This window comes from Ictalurus punctatus, chromosome 11, assembly GCF_001660625.3.
Source record: "Ictalurus punctatus breed USDA103 chromosome 11, Coco_2.0, whole genome shotgun sequence".
Taxonomy (NCBI): domain Eukaryota; kingdom Metazoa; phylum Chordata; class Actinopteri; order Siluriformes; family Ictaluridae; genus Ictalurus; species Ictalurus punctatus.
Genome location: NC_030426.2, coordinates 2,299,606 through 2,318,283, shown reverse-complemented (window position 1 = coordinate 2,318,283; position 18,678 = coordinate 2,299,606). Strand labels below are relative to the sequence as shown.

General features: G+C 41.9%; 1 protein-coding gene across 3 annotated transcripts in view; it reads left to right on the top strand.

Moving 5' to 3' along the window:
- Positions 1-18,678, top strand: part of cntn4 (contactin 4) — a 280,558-nt gene that overhangs the window by 100,056 nt on the left and 161,824 nt on the right. For 2 of the 3 annotated variants that reach the window (XM_017480449.3, XM_017480450.3), the window contains exon 5: positions 5,605-5,700. In XM_017480449.3, coding sequence (XP_017335938.1) covers positions 5,605-5,700 — 96 coding nt within the window. Of the gene's footprint in view, positions 1-5,308; positions 5,420-5,604; positions 5,701-18,678 lie in introns of those variants that run through there. The other variant, XM_053683552.1, reaches the window with a different exon arrangement.

The following is an 18,678-nucleotide window of genomic DNA, read 5'->3' as shown; positions in this document are numbered from 1 at the left end:
GAAAATACATTATATTCCACAAGAAAAATAAGTCTGAAAGTTATTAATATTATGATTTGGCTAAAATATATACTGTGTGTATATATATATATATATATACACACAGTATATATTTTAGCCAAATCATAATATTAATAACTTTCAGACTTATTTTTCTTGTGGAATATAATGTATTTTCAGTGAGTTTCTTTATATATGAGGATAACTCAGGAGTATGAGGATAACTCAGCAATACACTTACTTTAATAGGAACCTGTATTACTGCTCATTAATGCAATTATCCGATCCAGTCAATTATGTGGCAGCAACACAATGCATAAAATCATCCTGATACAGATCAATGATGTTCATATTAAACATCAGAATGGAGAAAAAATGTGATCTCAATGACTTTGACCATGGCATAGTTGTAGGTGCTAGACAGGGTGGTTTGCATATTTCAGAAACTGTTGATCTCCTGGGATTATCAAACACAACAGTCTCTACAGAGTTTGTACAAATAATTCTGTAGGCAGACATGCTTTGTTCCAGCTGAGAGGACAGGCTACAGTAACTCAAATAACTAGTCTTTAAAACCTCGGTGAAAAAAAAAAAATCAGAACACAACACACATCAAAGGTTGAGGCTAAAACAGCAGGTACCAAATCAGGTCCCATCAGTCAAGAACAGGAATCTGAGACTACATTTGGCACAGGCTCATCCAAACCCAATCATCAACTGCCCACATTTGGTGGTCATGTAGCCTCAGTATTTGAGTTTATGACCCTGAGTGTATTGCTCCATTTAGCCCCTAGCGAAATAACAACTATAACCAGCTCTTTTTTCACATATCTTTAAATTAAATTTAGCCATATAAGAAGATCATAATCAGAACTTTTACTAGGCTGATCCTGGCCCTCAGGTTATGTTTGACACCCCTGCTCTAAGTTACAATATTTTCCAAGTTTTCCACTTCTCAAATTTCACAAAATCACAAGTATCTTAAGTGAGCCCTGTGTTACAGCCCAGTCTAGGTTAGGCCGCACAGAGCAACCAGCTCACAATTCAAATGGAATTGACCTTTAAAATAGGGGAGCTAGGAATAACAACACAAACAGGGTTGTTCAAAAAAGGTTGTGGTATATTGTAACACACACACAGTCATATACATATAACTGTACAAAGAACCAAACCAGGCATAACTTCAGGGTGGGCCAAGGCTAAAATAATAAACAAGAGTTCTTTTGTTAGGTAGCTAGCTTACCTAAAAGGAAGATAAAGAAAATACAAGTACTTCCCTACCAAAGCCAAAAACAGAGACAAAAGGACCCTTCTCCCAAAAGAAATGGCAGCCACACCCCTACTGCCAGTGAACTAAGTACAAAATTATATATAGGGGTGTATAGACTAGCCAAAAAGGTACAGGGACAACCAAACTCACAGTCAAAAACCAGAACAGCAGTCAAAACACATAATTTTAATAGCCACAAGGTCAAATAATACAAACCAAGGGCACTCTACTAACACCAATTCACACATAACCACCTCCAACATCCTACACCAGTCTCACGCCTCTTCCTCTTTATATATGGTCGTCAATCAGTGATGTCATCCTGGGAGGCGGGAGCAAGGCAGGCTAGGGCAGGCTGGAAACTCTGGGAGGGAGTTTGGACCTGCACACAAAATATGGCACAGCTCACAAAAAAACCTTCCCATCCCAAAGGTAGCGGGTTTAACACCTGTGTTTGAGATAAATGACAGCTGATTCTTTTTTCTCTTCTTTTATGAGAGTGAACTAAGCAAACCAATTTTGCTCTCTGTTGCTGTTTTCTAGTCCAGAACAGTATGATGTGACTAAGTGATTTTACGGCAAACCTAATTTGCATGTCCTGTTGTCGTCCATTATACTTTATTTCATAATTGCCGTGTAACATGTTTTTAATAACTGCTCGTCGCTTCCTAAAGAACACTAAGAGGTTCTGAAATCAAACACCACAGCTGAAACATCAGAAGGCATCTATCTTTGTCTACCTCTATGATTTAGCTTCTTAGAAGTTTTGAAGGACAAAATTTATATGAAAAAATAACATCACCCAGTTGTCTTTTTCCATGAGTAGTTGGAAAAAAAATTAGTTCCATAGGTAAAGGTAATTTCAGTTTCTAAAGTCCTTTTGAAATGGCTTCGTAATGGTTGACAGCAAACCCACGATGAATAAAGCACATAAGGGAGCTGATAAATAGGGGAGCCATTAAACCCATTGATGTGTGACTTATGCTTGGCAAAATACCTCTGTCATGGAGGTAGAGTGGATTCCAAGCATGCTCGCCTGCTTGGGGGCTGTTATTGATTTCACCTTCATTTAATCAGTCTGTTCAATGCCATAAAACTATATGGTAGATGACAAAGAGTTTCATTTTTATGTTTGAGAGTTGGGAATGTCATAGATCATGCAAAAGCTTGAGGCTCTTTTGCAACTTCTGCACTTTTTTTTTTTTTTACAGCAGTAAAAGGCGAGGACTTATAAGGAATAGAAACTGGTTTGCTGCAACAAACTAACCAATCAGTTACTTACTGCTGTCACAAGGGGACAACCAAGGAAGCTGTCACAGGCCCAGTAGGCTTTAGTAGTCTATTGATGTAATCATGATGGTCTACAGTGCATCCAGAAAGTATTCACAGCGCTTCACTTTTTCCACATTTTGTTATGTTACAGCCTTATTCCAATATAGATTAAATTCATTATTTTCCTCAAAATTCTACAAACAATACCCCATAATGACAACGTGAAAGAAGTTTGTTTGAAATCTTTGCAAATTTATTAAAAATAAAAAACCAAAACGCACATGTACATAAGTATTCACAGCCTTTGCCATGACACTCAAAATTGAGCTCAGGTGCATCCTGTTTTCACTGATCATGCTTGAAATGTTTCTACAACTCGATTGGAGTCCACCTGTGGTAAATTCAGTTGATTGGACATGATTTGGAAAGGCACACACCTGTCTATATAAGGTCCTACAGTTAACAATGCATGTCAGAGCACAAACCAAGCCATGAAGTCCAAGGAACTGTCTGTAGACCTCCGAGACCGGATTGTATCGAGGCACAGATCTGGGGAAGGGTGCAGAAACATTTATGCAGCATTGAAGGTCCCAATGAGCACAGTGGCCTCCATCATCCATAAATTGAAGAAGTTTGTAACCACCAGGACTCTTCCGAGAGCTGGCCGCCCGGCCAAACTTAGCGATTGGGGCAGAAGGGCCTTAGTCAGGGAGGTGACCAAAAACCCGATGGTCACTCTGACAGAGCCCCAGCGTGTCTCTGTGGAGAGAGGAGAAGCTTCCAGAAGTACAACCATCTCTGCAGCACTCCACCAATCAGGCCTGTATGGTTGAGTGGCCAGACGGAAGCCACTCCTTAGTAAAAGGCACATGACAGCCCTCCTGGAGTTTGCCAAAAGGCACCTGAAGGACTCTCAGAACAAAGTTTGAACAAAGATTGAACTCTTTGGCCTGAATGGCAAGCGTCATGTCTGGAGGAAACCAGGCACCACTCATCACCTGGAAAATACCATCCCTACAGTGAAGCATGGTGGTGGCAGTGAAATTTAAATGAAGCAAAGTACAGAGACATCCTTGATGAAAACCTGCTCCAGAGCGATCTAGACCTCAGACTGGGGTGAAGGTTTATCTTCCAACAGGGCAATGAGCCTAAGCACACAGCCAAGATAACGAAGAAGTGGCTACAGGACAACTCTGTGAATGTCCTTGAATGGCCCAGCCAGAGCCCAGCCTTGAACTCGATTGAACATCTCGGGAGAGATCTGAAAATGGCTGTGCACCGATGCTCCCCATCCAACCTGATGGAGCTTGAGGGGTCCTGCAAGTAAGAATGTGAGAAACTGCCCAAAAATAGGTGTGCCAAGCTTGTAGCATCATTCTCAAAAAGACTTGAGCCTGTAATTAGTGACAAAGGTGCTTCAACAAAGTATTGAGGAAAGGCTGTGAATACTTACGTACATGTGCGTTTTGTTTGTTTTTTTATTTTTAATAAATTTACAAAGATTTCAAACAAACTTCTTTCATGTTCTCATTATGGGGTATTGTTTGTAGAATTGTGAAGAAAATAATTAATTTAATCCATTTTGGAATAAGGCTGTAACATAACAAAATGCAGAAAAAGTGAAGCGCTGTGGATACTTTCCGGATGCACTGTAGGTCTATGTACCATTTACAACTCCATCTATCCTTCCATTTTCTGTACTTCTTATCCTACAAAGGGAACTTGGGGCACAAGGCAGGGGACACCATGGCTGCGGTGCCAACCCATCGCAGGGAAAAAATTTACACAGATACACATTACAAACAATTTGGAAATGCCAATCAGACTAAATCACATATGTTTGGACTGGGGAGGAAACCCTTGAAGCATGGGGAGAACATACAAGCTCCGTACAGACAGGGTGGAAGTCGGAATCAAACCCCCTCAACCCTGGTGGAGCGAGGCAAATGTGCTAACCACTAAGCCACCATGCCCACCAATTGCAACCCATGAGATAATATTATCATTCCTTTTATTTTGTAAAACAGTTTATTCTGCTGTGTGTTCATGGTAAGAAGTTCCACATCCACTGAAACATTCATGAGAAATTACAGACCTTTTCGCATATATAAAGGGTCTGTGGACATTACTTTTATTCATACAAGTTTGCTAAGATGTTGCATATATCAGGTGCACAAAACAGAAAAAAAAGAAAACGCTCAAAAGTTAAGCCTTAGAACATCTTTTCTTCCCCAATTTGTTTTCTAATTGATTATATTTTAGAACAGAATAAATCTAAGAACCAGCTGCAGGTTAGTATTATTTTTGACAAATTAATTAAGTTTGTTCAAATGATCTTTTCAATAATTAAATCAAAAATATGATTTAAAGATGACTAAAAGGAGTTCTCAGTTATACCACTGACATCAGACTATCAAACTGACATAACAGATAACACTTACTGCTCTTCCTAAACAGGTTGTCTTGCAGATTTAAAATTTGTGAGAATGTGTTGCTCATTCAATTATCATTTTTGTGTCAGGTGTCCTCAGTGCAGACGTTGCACGAGCACTCTGACTGATGCATATAATATTCTGCATGCAGGATATAAATGTAGATAAGAAGCAAGAGACACTGAAAGTCCACAGTTAATCTTTAAACATTTGTATCCATTTTAACTTGGCTAGAGGCTACGCCAGCAGGATTTCTTAATACACCCACACCATGGGTGGTGATATATCCCTCAGTCAGGGGAAAGGCTGTTTACTCTGTATTTGTGCACACTGCACCAAGGCCCAAACTCTGAGAAACAACACAACTATTTATATACTGAACTAGTCTCCAGTGAGTTCTATTCGCTGTTATTTTCCCAGACCACTTCACACCATCAAGTGAAAAGTAGGTTGCTAATTTAATATCAAAAATATTTTGGAGCAGCATTTTTGCATCAGTCAGATTTTAATGTCTTTTTCTGCTTACTTTCAAAGTTAATCTTTTTGTCTGCCCTTTAAAGTGTCTTGCTATTTTGGCCTCTGTCTCAGAAATTAGTGATTTATTCATGAATTTCCTTCTGTTTCTTTTAGATCTGGAAAACTTCAGGACTCATCGAAGGAGTGCGGTATCTGTAAGGGCTGGACAGGGAGTTGTGCTTCTGTGTGGCCCACCTCCTCACTCAGGAGGTCAGTACCTTCATTTCTAATAGTGTTTCCAACAACATTTTCAATACACCCTCATCAGCTTCTTGTGTAACAGCTTTGTCATACAATGGTTGCAGATTTGTAGTTGATTGTGAGCTTTAATTGATTTTCAACTTGCACACTGAATTTCCTTTAAACTATGCTACAGTGTACAAAGTGATATTAATACCATGCTAAGTAGCTAGCTTGTTAAAAAACTAGGAGATGTTAGCTCAGAGTGAAGGTCAGAGTTAGTAGCTGTAGCTGACCTTAAGAGTTTATATTTTAATTGACATTTTGTCTTTTTTTGTGCTGTCACTTGTGAAAAAGCCAACTTGCTCATTATATTCCTTCTAAATTTTATGGAATTTTGCGGAAGCTTATATTAGTTCACAAAATACATTTCAAATTACATCACTAAACCCAATAGACTTACATTTAGCCATTTTAAACCTTTGAATCACTGCTAAAAATGTTGCACACCTTTACCGTTGCCACAATGTTGGTAACATTATGGTTATTCCATCTCAAATGGTCAAATAATTGCAAAGGTGGTTGCTTGACCATTTTTAATGTTTCCCTTTTTTAGTGATTGCCTCTATGTATTGGCATTGCAAAACGACATTTTTTTTACTTGGGTCAAACGCAACGTTCTTCTTTTGTGTCATGGCACACAGCAACTTTTTGTTATACAGCTGTTTACAGAAACCTCTATATCTCAACTCAGGATTGTCCTAGCGCTGGAATAAAGACTGATCACTTGATCACATTACAGGGTATGTGTACATGTAATGCTCAAGTTTGCTCACAGTTCCACTTTTAGGGTCATTTTTAATGGGAAGCATTTGAGTGTCAGCCGTTTTTTGTTTTTTTTAAGGGGGTACCTAGGTAAGTTTACTGTGTATGAAAACCATTTCAGGTTTGAGACTTGGAAGTACCACAAAATTAATTCAATAAATAAATAAATACATAAACTGGTGATTTTGCAATGCCAATACATAGAGGTTGTAACTAAAAAGGGAAAAATTAAAAACAGTCAAGCAACCTGCATTGGGACCACTTGAGATGGAATGTCCGTTAAAATACCTTTAAGATTTTTAATAAAACTTAAATTGCTTACCATTTTAATTCAGCAGCATTTTAAGGATCACACACATATAAAACATGTGGCCATAAATAAAGATATGACCATAAATTCACATGTACATTTTACTAGGCTAGCTAAATAGATACACAAAAGCATGTCCTTTTCATTATGTTTCTTCCAGTTTTTCCGTAATTGTCGACATAGGTTTTAGGAAATTGTGTCTCTGTTCTCAAATGTCCTAATACATTTCTCTATTGAGGGCAAATTAAGAAAAACAAGAGTTGTGTACACTGACAAGAAAATTGCATAGGCATGAAAGAAATAATATATCACATCCAATATGATGTATCAATCTTTGTAGCCAAACAATAATGGAAAAAGCATTCTCATCTTTATAAATCATGGTTTATGGCATGGTGTTATCCTGAAGTCTCCTCCTTCTGTATAGCCTTCTTACATTTACATTTGTGGCATTTGTCAGATGCCCTTATCCAGAGCGACTTGCAGAAGTGCCTTGAAGTTGCTATCAATAAGACATCCTCATGCTGGTTCACTAGATCAGGGACTAAGTGTATCATCAGTCTAAAAACCCTGTTGAGTTAGTACAGCCTTATCTTAGTATAGCCTGTTGGGTTAGTACAGAAAGTTAGTAGAGCCTTCTTCTCACTCTTCTTCATGCTCTATCTCTAACTCCTTTATTTATGCTTCTATATTTTTCGTCCTTTTTACGATACATGAGTTAACAAAAACATGTCTTTAATTATGGCCAGTGGTAGTATTTGGACTAAATCTGTGCTGTCATACAATAAAATTATAATTTGGCTTTTTTGCAGTAAAAATAAGAGCATTATGCATCATTATACATGGGTGAATTTCAGCTAGTTTGCTTTATACCTGCTATAAAAAATGACATTTAGACATTGTTCTCATTCCTTTTGGTGTTGTCAATTTTTCATTCCATGGTTGTTTTTGGAATTTCTGTTCTCTTTTTTCCTCTGGTGTTCTGCTGCACACGTGTAGAAACAAGCTCTTTAGTGTTTGTTCCCCTAAGGTCAGTGTCTGTTCATGCGTTTTATGTTTTACTATTCCTAAAATATGTCATGAGAGTTTGTTATGAAATTTGTGCTCAGAAATGGAGCACTGTGTGGAGTGCTAAAAGTTTTTCATGCTAGTATAATGAGAGTGAATTCCAGTAAAATGTGTAATAGAGTTTGTCTTCGTCAAAAAATACAACTGAGTTTTGGTTAATGAGGAATGATGAGAATTAACTATTAACCCCCCCCCCCCCCCATTTACATATACCACGATCAACTGAAACATATGTAGAAGTAATTTATTTTGTAACATTATCGATGTTCTGAATTCATTGTGAGTTTGTCGTAATAAATCAGATAAAAATACTAAGAGCCCGCCTCCATTGCACAAGTTGTTATTGCCCAGCTATTACCTCACAACACAACACTTGATTACTGCTGTTTGAATGTGAGAGCACAGGTAGTTCTGAAGTTGAATAGAAACACTGCCCAACAGACTATTTTGCATTGCAGATCAGAGAAGGACAGTAAAAATTATAAAAACATGCACTCAGGAGGTAGGATACTACGGTGTAATCTAGCTAATGACACTCCACAGATATTGTAGCTAGCTAGTTAATTCATTGCAATTTAGCCATAATAAAAACTGACTTGTATTATGTTAGCTACATTTTATTTTAATAGCTCCCATTATTATCAACAACAAGGCTGTTCACACTAAATGATGTGTATAAGTTAAAATCAGTTACATTGTCCATTCATTTGGACTGTTATTATGCCCTGTGTAATTTGTTTTAACTAAATGTTTGTGAACGATAGATAGATAGATAGATAGATAGATATATAGATAGATACATAAGCAGAGGATAATTATCCACCCTGAAAATTTTGCTTATGAGCATATTTATCCAGTCACTAACATGCATCTAACTGCTCCATATTCAGTAGTGCCAATTTGTCCTTAGCAAAAAAATAAAAAGTAAAAAAAATCCCTACCATCCTTCTATAACTCTAGCCTCATCGTTATGCTTCCCTCCACCTTCCAAGTCATCATTAACACGATCATATCAATTTAATAGCCTGTTGTTAATTAATCCAGCAGCATGGCAGCATGCATATTAGGAGCGTATTGATGTTGGCAGTGATGCACATAAAAAAGCACTTCTGCTGCAGAAAAGGCCTTTTTTTTTTTTTTAGGTCTGCCTGTTTGGTTCTGCTGAGTTTATGCCTTTGTAATGTTGTAATGCCTTTGTAATTTTGTTAATGTCTTTGTAATGTACCTATTTATTTAGTGCGTCAGCAATAATGAGAACAGCATCTACATTAAAAAACTAAAAACATTTAAAATGTTTTTCTTATGTCTTTGTTTCTTTAACACTGTATTTGCATATGGAAATATGTCAGGGGCTGCATTATCATTAATCATTATCTATTGTTGTGATGAACAGGGATGTAAAAATTCTATCATTGCCAAGTGTTAGTCTACCTGTCATACATATGTCTTCATTCATTAATATTAAGGCATACCAAGTTGCTAATAAAAAATTGTATTTATTTATTTATTTATTTTCAGTTATTAGCTAACAAGCTAAGAGTAAATTAGCCTAACTTTCCTCCTTGCTTTTAAACACTATTTTACAATGCACTCTTTTTCACTCTAGGGGCACACACAGCTTATTTTTTCACTCAATTTGTTCTTGCCACATGTTGCATGCACATTGTTTCTGGCTAGAAACACTACAAAATACAATATTAATGCTATATTATGCAGTCTAGGCTCAAAATCTTAAAATGACATTCCAACCTGAAGCCTTACTGCAGAAGTGATTGCCATTAAGTCAGTTATAATTGTTACAGTACCTGAGACGGAAGCAAGTGCAGGTGATAATGACTCCGAAAGGCGAGGATCAGGCAGAAGGCGTAGTCGCAAGACATGAAGTAGTCAGACGATCAGGTGAATAGACAATACAAGGCTTAGGCAGGGAATCATGGTCAGGAAACAAAGCACAAAATCCAAAAACCAGGGTAATCCAAAATGAACACAACGGCTTGGTCAACAACAGAGATGAGGCTGCTGAGTATTTACTTTGCGAGCTAGTACTGCGCAAACTTTCACTTAAATACTATGTGTGTGAGTGTGTGTGTGTGTGTGTGTGTATGATTGGGTGCAGGTGTCCATGATCAGAACTCGGGAGAATGTGTACGTGTATGGGAAGTGTAGTTCTCGTCTGCCATGTTTGTAGTTTGCATTGCACTCTGGTAATTGTAGTCACGGGTTCGCTGTGACGTGACAAAGCCCCCTCCAAAGGGCTCACTTCAGGAGCCGTGTCCTTTCAAGGCCTACCCCTCCTCCGCGGTCCTGGTTTCGCTGGGTAAGCGGCATGAAAGTCCCTACACAGGTTTGGGTCCAGAATGTCCAGAGATGGGAGAAAGCAATTCAATTTCAATTCAATTCAATTTTATTTGTATAGCGCTTTTTACAATAGACATTGTCTCAAAGCAGCAGAAATATCAACATGGTATACAGATATTAAAGGTGCGAATTTATCCCAACTGAGCAAGCCACTGAGTGGCGACGGTGGCAAGGAAAAACTCCCTAAGATGTTTTAAGAGGAAGAAACCTTGAGAGGAACCCGACTCAGAAAGGAACCCATCCTCATCTGGGTAACAACAGTTAGTGTGAAAAAGTTCATTATGGATTTATATGAAGTCTGTATGGCGTTAGGAGCAGCCGTAGTCCCAGCAGTCTGGAATTAAAGAAGATTTGAGCTCCATCCAGAGGCAGAAAGGATCTGGATCTCTAGTATCTCCATAAATTCGTGTGGGGCTCGGCAAAAGGAGAGAGGGAGAAAAAAGATAATTATGACTGCGAAGTAGTAGAACAGAATCTAGTCAGGGTAGGCTTGAGTAAACAAATACGTTTTAAGCTTAGACTTAAGCACTGCTCTTCTGAGCCATAGTCCTCCCAGCCGTCCAGGTACTCCAGCTTTTTGTTTGGAGGTACGTGTGGCCTGCACTACATGTTGGTGTGCGCGTTCCCAAATCTGCTCACACTCTGTGGAATCACTCGTTGCCTGATGGTGAGTCGGTAGGGTTGGCGTTCCATGGGAATAATGCTGGCTGGTAGCCCAAGATGCACTGGAAGGGGGTGAGCTGCATCGCCGAGTGTCATAGGGAGTTTTGAGCATACTCCACCCACGGAAGGAATCGGCACCAATCCTCTGGGTTCGTGGCACGAAAGGTCCGGAGGAACCTAGCGATTTCCTGATTGGCCCGCTCTACCTGCTCATTAGCCTGGGGGTGGTACCCTGAGGTGAGGTTAATGGTGATGCCCAACTTCTCCATGAAACTGGCCCAGACTCTTGATGTAAATTGTGGGCCCCATCACTCACAATCTCCTCCGGGATCCCAAAGTTCAGGGCCTGATCCAATGCCCATTCAGTGGCACTGCCGATGCAGAAGGGAGGCAGAATATAATCAATGTGGACGACTTGGCTCTCCGTACTGTGGAGCTGTGGCAGGGCATTGGCCTTGGTGTTCCTTGACCCTGGCCTGTAGGATAAGGTGAACTGAAACCTGGAGAAGAAGAGGGAACAGCGGGCTTGGTGGGGTGTGAGACGTATGGCTGTGAAAATGATGAATGGGTGCGTTGTGCCCTCCAGCCAATGCCTCCAGTCCTCCAGGGTGAGCTTGACCACCAGGAGTTGTCTGTTTCCTACATCTTAGTTGTATTCTGCTGGGGATAGTTTGCGGGAAAAGAACGCCATGGGGTGAAGCTTGGGTTTGTCTCCTAACCTGTGTGATAGGACAGCCCCCACTCCTGCTTCGGAGGCATCGACCACCATGGCAAAGGGCTTGGAGGGGTCAGGGTGTTTGAGGATGGGAGCCATGGTGAATGCTTCCTTGAGCTTGGTGAATGCTTCCTGGGTGGCTGGGGTCCAAGCTAACCGCCTAGGCTTGCCATATAGGAGGGACATCAGGAGGTGTGCTATGGTGCTAAACCCTCGAATAAAATGTCAGTAAAAGTTGGCAACTGTTGAACTGTTGCAGCTCCTTGACGGTCCTTGGTGCGGGCCACTCTACCACCGCCTGGACCTTACTTCGGTCCATGGTGACCCCTTCTGGCTGATGACATACCCCAAGAAGGAGATTGTGTGTGTCGATGGAACTCACATTTTTCAGCCTTCACATACAGCTGACATTGCAGGAGAAGGTGCAAAACCTGCCGGACATGGTTGACATGCTCCTCCCAGCACACAGAGTAAACTAGGATATCATCGATGTATGTGATGACACTCCTTCCCAGATTGTCTCTTAGGACGTCATTGATTAGGCATTGGAAAAGCGAGGGGGCGTTAGAGAGCTCATAAGGCATGACCAGGTACTCGTAGTGACCTGAGGTGGTACTGAATGCCGTTTTCCACTCATCCCCCTCCCGAATGCGGACCAGGTTGTACTCACTACGTAGGTCTAGCTTGGTGAATATGGTCACTGATCTTAGCTGTCCGATGGCTGCAGGTATTAGTGGCAAGGGATAATGGTACCGAAACTTGATTCAGGCCTCGGTATTCTATGCATGATCTGAGGCCACCTCCTTTCTACTCCACAAAAAAGAAACCTGCTGATGTGGGAGACGTGGAAGGTCTAATATATCCTTGTTGGAGCACCTCCTGAATATACTCCTCCATGTCCTGATGTTCGGCTTGTGAGAGAGGGTACACTCGAAATCGTGGTGGGCTGGCTCCCGGAAGGAGCTCGATTGCCCAATCATAGGTGCGGTGTGGTGGTAATCTGCTCGCCCTCTCTTTGCTGAAAACAAAGAGAGGGCATGAGATCATGATATTCAGGAGGAACTTTAACTGGGATGGGTGGAGTGGGACTCTCCAGTGTCGTGGCTGCCACCATGACAACGGGGGATTTCAGGCAGCTACTGAGGCAGTATGGTGACCACTGGGTCACCTGTTTGTCTGCCCAAGAAACCTGGGGGTCGTGGAGCTCCAACCATGGGAAGCCTAATATGATGGGGTGCCAGGCAGAGACAGTGATGTACAGGACCATAGTTTCACTATGGAGGGCACTGACCTGGAGTACAAGTGGTGCTGTACAGTGGGAGATAATCCCACCTCCTATGGGGGAACCATCGATGGACTGGATACGACAAGGCTGGAGTAGGGGACGAATGGGGAGGTTCAGGTCATGCACTGTTCTCTGGTCGATGAAATTGCCGGCTGCTCCTGAGTCAATCAGCGCTGTGAGCACAGTAGACACCCTGAGTGTTCGATCATGACTGGTAACACGAATACATGAGTTGTGCGTGCGTGGTTGGAACTCACCATTTGGTGTCGGGGTCGGCTGTCCCCGATGTCCCCGGAGGGCTGTGGCTTTTTGAGAGGGCATTGGAGGACGAGGTCGTTGCCTTTTCCACAGTAAAAGGAGCGGAACTCTCGGCGATGCCTCTCCCTCTGCTCCTCGCGAATCTGCGCCTGTCTAAGCTGCATGGGCTGTGCTGCAGCTCCTGGCACGGGAACCTTGGGTTCATGCAGCGCGGGGCGGTTGGTCTGGCATAATTGGTCCAGACAAATAGTGAGCTCAATGAGCGCATCAAGGGAGAGTTGTTCGTCCCGACAATCTAACTCCTTCACCAATTCTGCATTTAGCCCCTGACGGAACGCTGTCTTGAGGGCCAGTTTGTTCCATCCATTCCGAGCTGCGATGGTATGAAACTCCAGGGCATACTCCACAGCATCACGTGTGCCCTGCGTGACTTTCATGAGCTCCTGGCCCGTCTCCCTTTCGTCAAGTGAATGCTCAAGGGCGTGCTGGAAACATGTAACAAACTCCTCTAGCAAGGCTAATGTGCCACCCTTTCACTCCCACACTGCGGTAGCCCATAACAAGTTAAGAGTTCCAGGAAGTGTGTGATCTTACGAGCCTCCGGAATTTCTGGGTAGCCAGCGAAGAGCAGAGAACATTGTAGCAGGAAACCTTTACATCGCTCTGGCTCTCCAGCATATCTCTCTGGCATCGGCGGAAAATGTGCAGGGGGCGATGTAGCATGTAGCACGGATTGAGACAGAAGCGCCACTTGCTCCGTTAGGCGAGATATCTGATTTTGTTACTCGTATATATCGCTTTACCCTGGTCGTCAATAGGGGCGCCTGCTGCTTCCGTAATTAGGCGAAGTAACCTGTTACAGTACCTGAGATGGAAGCAAGGACAGGTGATAATGACTCCAAAAGGCAAGGATCAGGTAGAAGGCGTAGTCGCAAGGCAGGCAGTAGTCAGACGATCAGGCAAACAGACAATACAAGGCTTCGTGGGGAATCGTGGTCAGGAAACAAAGCACAAAACCCAAAAACCAGGTTTATCCAAAACGAACACAACGGCTTGGTCAACGACAGAGACGCTGCTGAGCGTTTACTTCGTGAGCTAGTACGACGTGAATTTTGAATTACATACTATGTGTGTGAGTATGATTGGGTCCAGGTGTCTGTGATCAGAACTCGGGAGAAGTTGCGCGTGCATGGATATGGGAAGTGTAGTCCTTGTCAGCCATGTTTGTAGTTTGCATAGCACTTTGGGAATTGTAGTTTCGGGTTCACTTGGACTTGACATAATGCAAACCATTTTGTGAATAGCATGGTAAACAGAAAAACTGTACTTGCCATTAGACACCTCTTTCATTCAAAGCAAGGAGCACAAAATTTAAATGTTTTTACTTCTATTATCTCCTCAAAGATATATATAAAATAAATTTCACTGTGTTTCACCTTACACAACAGTCACTGAATCTACAGTCTGGGCTGGAAAGATATCAAACCAAGCCTTTACTTCATGTGTGTGTGTGTTTTTTTCCTCATGACCATATATGCTATATGGTGCTTTATTTTAACAGCCAATAAAGTGATATGGATGGCAAGAAATTATGTAGTTATTTAGTTAGTAAGTAATTTTTTTCCTTGAGAGAGATTAATCCCTGTAGTCAATTTTACACTAGCCGGCCATGGCTGTGCAGCAGAGCTAACTCATCTCATAACTTTTCAAGCTCTACAACATCCTCAGGTCTCTCCAGTGATGAGAAGCCACAGAGGTTACATTATTCTCTTGATTCTGGAATCCCTCTCATTCAGTCCAATGTCTTTTCTTATTCTGTCTTCATTCTCTCTACAGCATTAATTCACAACACAAAGACTGTAGGCAAAAACAAAACATTACCGGAAATGGCATATCTAAAAAAAAACACTGCAGAAATAATATATATATATATATATATATATATATATATATATATATATATATATATATATATATATATATATAAAAGCTCTAAAGCATTAAGTGATGACACAGTAGCATTTTGCCATAACACCACAGCATTAACAAAAACACAAAACATTTTCAAAAACCCACTCAGATGGAAAATGCTTCAGGCCACTGGGGGCCAAAATTTTTAGTCTAAAGGGTGTGGGGGGAAATAGCAAACGATGTACATGGACAATTTTCTTCAGTGATTTGAAGCTCAAGCAAGCAGTATGTGGAATCATAAACAAGTGAAATCATTACTAAGTAAAAAAAGTAAAATGGCCTTCTGTAAACTTTGCTGAAGTCATGAACTTCCCAACAGGCAGTCACTGTACAAAGTTGAGACGGATGTAAGTGCGGATCTTTAAACATTTAAAAACAAACAAACAAAATACAAAAGACATGTGTCATGGAAATTAGACAACACTCATCCTCTGAAGGTAAAAAAGTTTATTACAGAAATATGGTTAATATAGGATAGAATAAAGCAGGATGGAATAATGAGAGCGCTCTGAATCCCTTGTACTAAACCACTACTATATATATATATATATATATATATATATATATATATATGAAACACAGAGCATGACAATTCTGTGTACCGATAAGAAGCAGTTTGAGGCAGTTCAAACAGGCTTTGTTTTAGGATCTTGGACAGATGAACCTTGAACAGAAGAACATGTTTGTGTCTCTATAAGCAGATAAACATTCTGTACTGATCTCAGTGACATGACATGGCCTTCTTAGGCGTTATCCTCAGATGAACATGAACAAGAACAAAATTATTACAAAGTAAAAATAAGTAATTTCCCTCACATTTCCCCCATTTTATCATTACAAAATATGATATCTAAAATTAACAGAGAAATTACTATGCTGTGAGTACATCAGAACTTCAGAATCCTTTCACGGTTCAACTAAATTCATCATAAAACAGAAATAATGAAGGCACTAAGGTTTTTTTTGTGCGGATATAAAGTATCCTGCAGTCAAGCAAGCTCATTTAGGGTGAAATCAGAGTCGTCATGGTAAAAGGAATATTTACAATAGGTGTGAAATGGATGTCAGTGGGTCATCATCGTCAGTGTCTCTGAGAGAACCTGATAGCCAGTCAGGTTTAGGATACAAGTCAGGCCCTCGTGGGTGACCGGTAACTGAAGCTTGTGTAACATCATGCCTATTTATAGGCCTGCTGTGATCAGGTGACGTGGCAATTAAATGCGTCGTGCGATGTATAAATGACACCTGTGAACTGTGCCATCAGCCTCTATTATCTGAAGCGAAGACGCAATTCACATCCATGCCCCAGTATCACAAAGTTAAGCAACGTCTTGTTCCCTTCTCAGGGAACAGGGTTGCGTGCGTAACTCAGACATTTCTTTTCAAAGGGATTTCCACGTTGTGTTAGCTGAATGCTGTGGGAACAGCTCTGTCATACTGAGAGTATGGCCTGTTCAAAAAGATCTGAACCCGAGGGTCACTGCAAGACACTTGAGCCTGGGCCGGAATGTATATCCAGGCTGTATATCCAGGCTGTAAAATCAAATGAATACGTGCGACATAGACCACCCTGTAGCAGTACACCCTGTAAGGATACCCCTTTGGCAAAGCCTTCGAGGAGAGAACCCCCCCTTGTGGAATGAGCCCTTATGCCCAGAGGCGTTGCAAGACCGCTCACCTCATAAGCGATAGAGATTGCTTCCACTATCCAATTAGAGATGCACTGCTTCGACACAGCATCACCTCTGACTTATGCCACTGGCCTAAGTTAGTGGCGTAAGTACAGAGATGGGCAGCAGATGAAGGCACTTTAGGAATATAATCTGGCCTGGGATACAGGAAGGTCTTGGCTAATCCAGGGGTAAAGCCAAGGCAGGAAGGGGCAACAGAAAGAGCTTGTAGATCTTCTATTCACTTGAGAGATGTCATCAGAAGAGCTTCCTTTAGAGTCAGAAGCTTCTCAGAGGCTGACTATAAGGGCTCAAATGGGGCACCTGACAGACCTTCTGGGACCACACAAAAAGGTCCCAGGAAGGAATGCGTGGTCTGCAGATGGGCCTCAGCCGCCTGACACCACGAATAAACCTCGAAGTTAGAGGATGTTGCCCCACAGAGGCTCCATCAATAGGGGCATGGCTGGCCAAAATGGCGATCACATAGAACCTGATTGTAGGATGAGCCAACCCAGCTGAGAAACGTCCTTGTAAGAACTCCAGGACTGTAGCTATTGCGCACTGGGTTTACTGGGTTTAGCTGACGTTCCTCACACCACAACACAAAAAGCCACTTGAGCGCATACAATTTCCTCGTGGATGGTAGTCTAGCATTCAACACGGTCTCTCCAGCCTTAGTTGAGAGACCAGAATTTATGAGCTGGTGCCCCTCAGGGGCCAGACCCACAATTTCCATAGTTCCGGATGAGGCTGATAAATCATCCCTCTGGCTTGAGACAGTAGATCCCTGCGGATGGGAATCAACCAAGGAGTGCCTTCCATCAGGGATATTATCTCTGAGAACAATATTCGAGCTGGCCAATAAGGTGCTACTAGCAGCAGACGTAGATAGTCTTGGCGAATGCTTGCTAGAACCTGTGGGAGTAGAGCAATCGCAGGAAAAGTGGACAGAAGTGAACTCGGCCACGTGTGTACCATGGTGTCTAGCCCCAATGGTGCAGGAGCAGTGAGGCAAACCACAGCAGGCAGTGTGTTTTCTCCTCGGATGCAAACACATCCACTTCTGCTTGGCCGAACTTCTGCCATACGGACTCCACCATTTGTGGATGGAGCCTACAATCCAGAGGGCTCAGCCCCTGTCTTGACAGGACGTCTGATCCCACATTCCAGTTGTCCAGAATGTACATTGCACTCACTAACAAAAACTTCCTTCTGCCCAGAGAAGAATTAGTTGCGCCTGCCTCAACAGGCAGCATGGACGTAACCCTCCCTGGTGGTTGATATATGAGACCACTGCTGTGTTGTCTGTCACAACCAGCACATGGTGACCTCTCAGTTGAGGAAGAAGGAATTTTAGTGCTAGAAATATGGCCCGCATTTCTAGGCGATTTATGTGCCACTCCAGAAGAGGGCTGCTCCAGAGACCGTGAGCTGGACAGCCATCTAAGACTGATCCTCAGCCTGTGAGGGAGGTGTCTGTCATTACCGTCTTGAGACATCTAGCCATCTAGGAGATGCCCCTAGAGTGTGACCCGAGGCTAGAAACTGAGGACATCTCCAAATTCTCGGAGCACAAAGGCATTGCTAGGTGACACTGATTACTCTCAGAGGGTTTGTCCTCGGACAAAACTTCCTACTTTTCAGCCACCACTGAAACAGTCTCATGTGCAATAGGCCCAATGGTATGACATTGGCTGTTGCTGCCATAAGCCCAACAGTCTCTCGTAGAGACTGGAGGGGTTGCCCAGATCCAGCTTTATGTTGCTCAATGTTTATTAGGATTGGCCCTACACATGCTGGGGATAGAAACGCCCTTATTGTAGTAGAATCCCATATAACCGATAGAAATGTTGTCTCTGTACTTGAGAATACTTTTCTTGAG